This window comes from Oncorhynchus tshawytscha, linkage group LG30 (assembly GCF_018296145.1).
Source record: "Oncorhynchus tshawytscha isolate Ot180627B linkage group LG30, Otsh_v2.0, whole genome shotgun sequence".
Taxonomy (NCBI): Eukaryota; Metazoa; Chordata; class Actinopteri; order Salmoniformes; family Salmonidae; genus Oncorhynchus; species Oncorhynchus tshawytscha.
In genome coordinates, this window is record NC_056458.1 from 31,722,820 (window position 1) to 31,731,809 (window position 8,990).

Genomic DNA, 8,990 nt, shown 5'->3' on the forward strand with positions numbered 1-8,990 from the left:
TCATTAGAGCTAATTTAGACTTTATTATAGGCTACATATTGCTTTACAGACTATGCCAGGGGTTATTTAGGCCTATCTGATGTTTGGTGGCTTCTCTATGGGCATCACAATAAAGGTTTTCGTTTTTAATTATGACCTCAAATAGGATTCTAAACCAACGTTCTAACGAAGCACAATCAATTGGATAAAAGCACAAAATAGCAGTTAAATAAGGAGGTCTAGGAATGAAGCTATGTAGGGTCTGAACCTTCAGGAACATAGCATACGCCGACCGCCATTCAATTATGAGTTTCCAGACAGATAAAATGCCACAACATGTGTGGAGGGAAGTTGTGCTGAAAATTGAAAAGGACCATTGCCACCGGTTGAAGGTAAATTTCACCTGTAGCACATGAAATGAACATGTTTAATTATCTGGTTGCCTACGAAAATGTTTGATGGGAAACACAAGTCCTCTGTTTAAACACAAGCCATGGAAATTAATAAGAAGGGGTTGGCCCACTATTGCTAAAAATGTGTCAAAAACAAAAATGGCCTGCCCTCATACAGACATTATTCCCTTTAGTCTCCTGGACAGCTGTCTCCTGAGACACCAGTTGTAACAGTGCTTCCAATGACTGGTCGAACCAAGAGCCCTGGTATAGGCAGCCACAGAACAGGGAACACTACCATAGAAGAATATCGTAGAGCACTACAGCCAGACAACTTCAGCAAAGACAACATTCTCAGCACAGAGAGAAGGAAAAACGCCAAAACAGTCCGAATAGACAACTGCCAAAGTGAAAGGACAGACATCAGGACTGGCATCTCTGTGAGAGACAATATTAGCACAGACAAGTTGGGCCACCTAAGCTACAGGGCAGATGCCCTAAGAGAAGATACTCACTTTAGAAATGATTGTAAGCAGCTCAGAATGGACCAACTTCGGACAGTCCACCCCAAAGCAGACAGCATTGGGATAAATCTGGGTAGAGACCTCCATAGGACAGACATTGGGTCAAAGGACCTGGAGACCAACATCATTGGGACATCACCATCCCAGTCCAATGTTTTGCACCCGTGGCAGGTTTGGGACAGAGTTGCCAGATATCAGTCGAGGTCCTTGCTCTGTGAGGTTGGCACACAGACATACCTGACTGCCTTAGCCCAGAGTCCTCACTCCATCCCAGGCCCTGACACTGAACCTATCATGGGTAAGTTATCATCGGTCATCAGGAAGCATTAGAACACAAGTGCAACAGGAGAGAGAGAGAGAGAGAAAATATGTTAGTTTCAGATCAGTTGTTGTATCTCAAAAAGGTACATAACTTAATTTTACACTCTTTTTTTTCTTCATGGTTTGATTACTTTCCATTGTCTATTATAACCTTGGCCTGTAGTGTTTAGGGTCCAGAGGGAAAGTGCGATGGAAAGGAGCCAGCAGAGCAGCATTCGGCAGCAGCACCAACCCATGGCCACCTCACATCAGGTGGTCCTGCAGAAAGACATAGGGCCTTACTGCTCCTCCCGTGATGCTGCCACTCAGACCTATATCTGTGCCCTTACCCACACACCTGCACTGAAAACAGGGGAGGCAGGTGGGTGTCAAACATCAGGGGTACACTTTAAATTTCAATGAGATTAAATACAAGTTAGAAGGTTGATTTGTCCTCCATTGAGGGTGTGTGAGCCTTTTAGTATCCTGTGTCTTCATTCAGAAGACGAAACAGTCTTACCTACAGAGAATGGAGAGGGAGTGGAAGTCTGATTGGCTTGTCGATTGGTCATGGAGATTGTTTAACAATCTTAACTGTGTAGATTACTGTATGTTTGTCAGTTAACCAGCTAGCAGTATACCTGTTTATTGTCAGTGTGCCAGTCCTTATTACTTTTAAGCAGAGTTACTTGCTCGGAAAACAGCGGGTGCACTGTTAATTAATAAGGATCATATTCCAACCAGCCTTGCATTTTTTGTTTGGTTGAGTGCTAGGAGTAGGAAATTATAATAATGTCTATGAACCGTGTAATCTGTTTATAATGCGACATAGACTGCCTGTATTCTATTAGCATAGGCAAGGGTCCGCATGTCTCCCAGCCATAACATTTCAGAAGAGTTCATGCATATATTATGATAGAATTTTAAGTTTTTGTCAGTTTGGACTTCGGTAGTTTTTTTTAGGGTGTTCGTGCACACTACATTTTTGCTCAAGGCCAGGCTAAATTCAGCAGTTGAAGTGTACGTGATTGGTCAACAGCTGTAGGGATTCTTCAATTAAGTATTAGTTGGCATTCATTAAAACATTTCATTGCGAAATACTGCACCAAACATCTTAGTTAGATGTAAAATTGCTCGGCTAGCTGAATCGAACGAGTGTGCTTGCATACTCCCTTAAAATACACTCGCTTGAAATACGAGAAAAAAAGGGGCAATAGTGTTGTTTGTCCATTTTGAGAAACATTAACCAGCATACGTTTCCTCAAAATAGTCCGAATGAATCTAAAATATATCAAGAAATCTGTCATTCATTTTGTGTGCGACGAAGGAATGTAGACTTTGGATCAAGAACTTTGGCTTGCCTCTAGAAAGCATTTTGTGTGCCCGAACAGCGGAAAAAATCCTCACCTAAATCCAAAACCAACCAACGTCACAAACCTACGTCATAATATATGCAGGAGCTATTTCGGCTGGGAAGCATGCAGACGCCTTTAGATTAGATCTCTGCAAAAACGTAAAAATGTATGACAGATTTCTTGAGTTATCATAGATGAATTCTGACTATTTTGAGGAAGTGTATACTGCCGGCGGCGTCTCAAAATGGACAAACAGTACTATTTCCGATTTTGTTGTCGTTTTTCAAACAAAGGTATTTTAAAGTATGAGAGCACAGCCGAACTGAAGCATGCTGATGCCTTTAGGGCGGCCGCATGCTTCCCAACCTAAACACTTCGCGCATATATTATTGCATTTCTATTTATGTGATATGACAATTTAGTCATGTCCAGTTAGTAGTGTAATTACTCAATTCTGTGTTAATATTTGTGATAGGTGATACCCAAACGATTCTAGATTTCCATATATTGTGAGAAATGGATAAAAGTGTTCTTCCTCTTCTATTCATGTTTGAACCAGTGAAGAGGGCCAGTGTGATAAAAGCAGTAGGACAGCCCATTCGACTCCACAGACTGTGTCCTGTAGAGGAATCCTCTGAGCATTGCAGGGGCCAGCTGAGGGTGATTGGGGATGAGGTGAACAGCATGTTCTCCAAGGGAAAGGTGTGTAAGTTCAATGGGGTAGGAGGGGAGAAAGAGAACAATAGGTTAATAGAGGGATAACAATCAAGAAGAAAGATAATGTGTCATACTAGGCCAGGATACTGTTAAAGGACTTTGAGACAACTGCTGATGTAAAAAGGTCTTTATACATTTGATTGCTTGATGTACTCCCCTCATAGAGATTCCTAATACAATCTGTCATTCATTCACACCTGATGTTCTCTGTGTGTGTGTGTGTGTGTGTGTGTGTGTGTGTGTGTGTGTGTGTGTGTGTGTGTGTGTGTGTGTGTATTAGGTGGGGTCCACACATTGGCAGACCTGGAGGGGAGGAATCATCACGTGCCTGTTCACTGTCCTCAGTGGCATTGGATCTCTCTACCTGCTCCAGTACAGAAACCTTAAGACATCCTAGAGACCCACTGACCCACGGCGTCACACCGCACTTGACCTTTGACCTTTCTTAATACATTTCTATCCATTCCTACAGAATGTCATAAGGCTTTTATGATTTTATTTATTTGATTGTTTATTGATTTAGTTGACATTGCACAATATGTCATATAGAGTAGAATATTTGCATTTTCTGTTCCTTTACTTGACAATGTAGGCTGACTATTTTGAGGGGCTAGTTGACATTGCTTACTGTGGAAATGGCTCCACCTAGTGGTGTTGGATGGTGTCTGAAGCTACTTATTTAATAGCGCCAAAATCATATTGCTGTAGAGAAATGTGTACTGTATCTCCACTCAGGATTTTGGTAGCTTTAGACACCATCAACATCCACGGGATTACACAATTGTTTAACTCTTTTAATGATTTAATAATTTACTTCAATCATACTGTGATTTCAGTGGAATATACAGTCACATCCCAAATTATTTGCACCCTTGATAAAGATGAGCAAAAAAGACCGTATAAAATAAATAATACAAAAACTGAGCTATATTGTATGCAAAAAGAAAATAAATGTATATTTGTTTATACATGCACAATTGCTAAAAGAAAAAGTAATACAAAAAAGTTTAAATAAAAATAATTTTAAAAAAGATGTCGAAATGATTGGCACCGCTGTTTTCAATACCTTGTGTACCCTTCCCTTGTGAGGATAATGGCACTGAGGATTTTTCTATAATGTTTTATGAGATTGGAGAACACATTGGGAGAGATCTTAGACCATTCCTCCATACAGAATCTTTCCAGATCCTTTATATTCTTCGGTCTGCGCTTACGCACTGCCCTCTTCAATTCAAACCACAGGTTTCCAAATGGGGTTCATGTCCGGAGACTGAGGTGGCCATTGCAAAATGTTGATTTTGTGGTCAATTAACCATTTATTTGTGGATGTACAGTGCATTCAGAAAGTATTCAGACCCCTTGACTTTTTCCACACTTTGTTATGTTTTTCTGTTTTTTTCCCCTCATCAATCTATACACAATATCCCATAATGACAAAGCAAAAACAGTTTTTTCTAGAAATATCACATTTACATAAGTATTCAGACCCTTTGTACTCAGTACTTTGTTGAAGCACCTTTGGCAGCGATTACAGCCTTGAGTATTTGGTATGATGCTACAATCTTGGCACACCTTTATTTGGGGAGTTTCTCCCATTCTTCTCTGTAGATCCTCTCAAGTGCTGTCAGGTTGGATGGGGAGTGTCGCTGCACAGCTATTTTCAGGTCTCTCCAGAGATGTTCGATCGGGTTCAAGTCTGGGCTCTGGCTGGGCCACTCAAGGACATTCAGAGACTTGTCCTGAAGACACTCATGTGTTTTCTTGGCTGTGTGCTTAGGGTTGTTGTCCTGTTGTAAGCTGAACCTTTGCCCCAGTCTGAGTTACTGAGCACTCTGGAGCAGGTTTTCATCAAGCAAGTTTTCATCTTTCCCTGGATCCTGACTAGTCTCCCAGTCCCTGCTGTTGAAAAACATCCCCACAGCATGATGCTGCCACCAACATGTTCCACCGTAGGGATGGTGCCAGGTTTCCTCCAGACGTGACGCTTGGCATTCAGGAAAAATAGTTCAATCTTGGTTTCATCAGCCCAGGTTATTTTGTTTCTCATGGTCTGAGAGTCCTTCAGGTGCCTTTTGGCAAACTCCAAGCGGGCTGTCATAAGCCTTTATTTGAGGAGTAGTTTCCGTCTGGCCACTCTATCGTAAAGGCCGGATTGGTGGAGTACTGCAGAGATGATTTTCCTTCTGGAAGGTTACATCAGCTGATGTCACAAAGTGCTATACAGAAGCCCAGCCTAAAACTCCAAACAGCAAGCAATGCAGATGTAGAAGCACGGTGGCTTTGAAAAATTCCCTATCAAGGCAGGAACCTAGGAAGAAACATAGATAGGAACCAGGCTCTGAAGGGTGGCCAGTCCTCTTCTGGCTGTGCCGGGTGGAGATTATAACAGTACATAGCCAAGATGTTCATAGATGACCAGCAGGGTCAAATAATAATAATCACAGTGGTTGTAGAGGGTGCAACAGGTCAACACCTCAGGAGTAAATGTTAGTTGGCTTTTCACAGCCGATCATTCAGAGTTAGAGACGGTAGGACCGGTAGAGAGAGAGTCGAAAACAGCAGGTCCGGAACAATGTAGCATGTCCGGTGAACAGGTCAGGGTTCCATACAGAACAGTTGAAACTGGAGCAGCAGCACGACCAGGTGGACTGGGGACAGCAAGGAGCCACCAGGCCAGGTAGTCCTGAGGCATGATCCTAGGGCTCAGGTCCTCCGAGAGAGGAGAGAGACAGAGAGAATTAGAGGGAACAAACTTAAAATCACACAGGCCATTGGATAAGACAGGATAAATACTCCAGATATAACAGACTGATCCTAGCCCCCCGACAAACTATTGCAGCATAAATACTGGAAGCTAAGACAGAAGGGGTTGGGAGACACCGTGGCCCCGTCCGACGATACCCCCGGACAGGGCCAACCAGGCAGGATATAAACCCACCCACTTCACCAAAGCAAAGCCCCTACACCACTAGAGGGATATCTTAAAACCACCAACTTACTACCCTGAGGCGAGGCCGAGTATAGCCCACAAAGTTCTTCCCCATGGCACGAACTCGAGGGGGTCCCCAACCCAGACAGGAAGATCAAGTCAGTGACTCAACCCACTCAAGTGACGCACCCCTCCTAGGGACGGCATGGAAGAGCACCAGTAAGCCAGTGACTCAGCCCCCATAATAGGGTTAGAGGCAGAGAATCCCAGTGGAGAGAAGGGAATTGGCCAGGCAGAGGCAGCAAGGGCGGTTCGTCGCTCCAGTGCCTTTCCGTTCACCTTCACACCCCTGGCCCAGACTACACTCAATCATAGGACCTACTGAAGAGATGAGTCTTCAATAAAGACTTAAAGATCAAGACAGAGTCTGTGTCTTTCACATGGGTAGGCAGACCATTCCATAAAAAATTAGCTCTATAGGAGAAAGCCCTGCCTCCAGCTGTTTGCTTAGAAATTCTAGGGACAATTAGGAGGCCTGTGTCTTGTGACCGTAGCATACGTGTAGGTATGTACAGCAGGACCAAGTCAAAGGTAGGTAGGAGCAAGCCCATGTAATGCTTTGTAGGTTAGCAGTTAAACCTTGAAATCAGTTTTGCCTGAGTTTAAAAGTAAAACATTTGCCGCCATCCACTTCCTCATGTCTGAAACACAGGCTTCCAGGGAGTGCAATTTTGGGGCTTCCCCATATCATGTCCATTCACGACAACTGTAAGACCTTTATATAGACAGGTGTGTGCCTTTCCATGTCCAATCATGTGCCTTTCCATGTCCAATCAATTTAATTTACCACAGGTGGACTCCACTCAAGTTGTAGAAACATCTCAAGAATGATTAATGGAAACAGGATGCACCTGAACTCAATGTTGAGTCTCATAGCAAAGGGTCTGAATACTTATGTAAATAAGGTATTTCTGTTTTTTATTTGTTTTACATTTGCAAAAATGTCTAAAAACCTGTTTTTGCTTTGTCATTATGAGGTATTGTATGAGGGGGAAAATGATTTAATCCATTTAAGAATAAGGCTGTAATGTCACAAAATGTGGAAAAAGGAAGGGGTCTGAATACTTTCCGAATGCACTGTATAACTGGAGTTATTGTTTTACTGGAAGATTTACTGTAAAAATCAGAGATACCAAAGTCATTCACAGTGTAGGTTACCTCTTGAGGTCTCGCCTGTCTCCACAAAGTTTGGTAAATCCGCCTTTAGTTTCAATGCACCACAGTTATGGAATACCTTACAAAACAAATTACACCTGCTCCATTTTCAACTAATCTGACCATAGCACCTGGTTCTAATCCAAGTGCCAATGCCATTTAGCGAACTCCAGTGAGTTCTTTGCCTTTCAAATCAAATTTTATTCGTCACATGCGCCGAATACAGCAGGTGAAGACCTTACAGTGAAATGCTTACTTACGAGCCCCTAACCAACAATGCAGTTTTAAAAAATACAGATTAGTATAAGAGATAAAAGTAAGAAGTAATTAAAGAGCAGCAGTAAAATAACAATAGCGAGACAATATACAGGGGGTACCGATACAGAGTCAATGTACGGGGGCACCAGTTAGTTGAAGTAGTATGTACATGTAGGAAGAGTTATAAAAGTGACTAGATGTAGCCATTTGACTAGTGGTTCAGGAGTCTTATGGCTTGGGGGTAGAAGCTGTTTAGAAGCCTCTTGTACCTAGACTTGGCGCTCCGGTACCGCTTGCCGTGTGGTAGCAGAGAGAACAGTCTATAACTAGGGTGGCTGGAGTCTTTGACAATTTTTTTGGGCCTTCCTCTGCCACCACCTGGTACAGAGGTCATGGATGGCAGGAAGCTTGGCCCTAGTGATGTACTGAGGCATTCAAACTACTCGCTGTAGTGCTTTGCGGTCGGAGACCGAACAGTTGCCATACCAGGCAGTGATGCAACCAGTCAGGATGCTCTCGATGGTGCAGCTGTAGAACCTTTTGAGGATCTGAGGACCCATGCCAAATCTTTTCAGTCTCCTGAGGGGGACTAGGTTTGGTTATGCCTTCTTCACGACTGTCTTGGTGTGCTTGGACCATGTTAGTTTGTTGGTGATGTGGACTCCAAGGGACTTGAAGCACTCAACCTGCTACACTGCAGCACCGTCAATGAGAATGGGGGCGTGCTCGGTCCTCTTTTTCCTGTAGTCCACAATTATCTCCTTTGTCTTGATCATGTTGAGAGAGAGGTAGTTCGCCTGGCACCACACGACCAGGTCTCTAACCTCCTCCCTATAGGCTGTCTCGTCGTTGTCGGTGATCAGGCCTACCACTGTTGTGTCATCTGCAAATTTAATAATGGTGTTGAAGTCGTGCCTGACAGTGCAGTCATGAGTGAACAGGGAATACAGGAGGGGACTGAGCATGCACCCCTGAGGAACCCCTGTGTTGAGGATCAGCGTGTTGGATGTGTTGTTACCTACCCTTACCACCTGGGGGCGGCCCATCAGGAAGTCCCGGATCCAGTTGCAGAGGGAGGTGTTTTGTCCCAGGGTCCTTAGCTTAGTGATGAGCTTCGAGGGCATTATGGTGTTGAATGCTGAGCTGTAGTCAATGAATAGCATTCTCATATAGGTGTTCCTTTTGTCCAGGTGGGTAAGGGCAGTGTGGAGCGCAATAGAGAATGCATCATCTGTGGATCTGTTGGGACGATATACAAATTGGAGTGGGTCTAGGGTTTCTGGGGTGATGGTGTTGATGTGAGCCATGACCAGCCTTTTAA

At 43.5% G+C, this 8,990-nt stretch overlaps 1 protein-coding gene across 1 annotated transcript; it reads left to right on the top strand.

Annotated features, from left to right (window-relative positions):
* Position 1: 1 nt before the first annotated feature.
* Positions 2–4,225, top strand: LOC112228102. The gene is made up of 4 exons (XM_024393224.2): positions 2–1,193; positions 1,380–1,577; positions 3,110–3,252; positions 3,548–4,225. The coding sequence occupies exons 1-4, from the start codon at positions 614–616 to the stop codon at positions 3,662–3,664; spliced, it is 1,038 nt and encodes a 345-aa protein (XP_024248992.1). The 5' UTR covers positions 2–613; the 3' UTR covers positions 3,665–4,225.
* The last annotated feature ends 4,765 nt before the right edge of the window (positions 4,226–8,990 follow it).

Coding starts and splice junctions, on each gene's coding strand:
- LOC112228102 (XM_024393224.2), top strand. CDS start 614: ATGACTGGTCGAACCAAGAGCCCTGGTATAGGCAGCCACAGAACAGGG. Junction 1,578..3,109: donor ACTGAAAACAGGGGAGGCAG/GTGGGTGTCAAA, acceptor TGTTTGAACCAG/TGAAGAGGGCCAGTGTGATA. Junction 3,253..3,547: donor GCATGTTCTCCAAGGGAAAG/GTGTGTAAGTTC, acceptor TGTGTGTATTAG/GTGGGGTCCACACATTGGCA.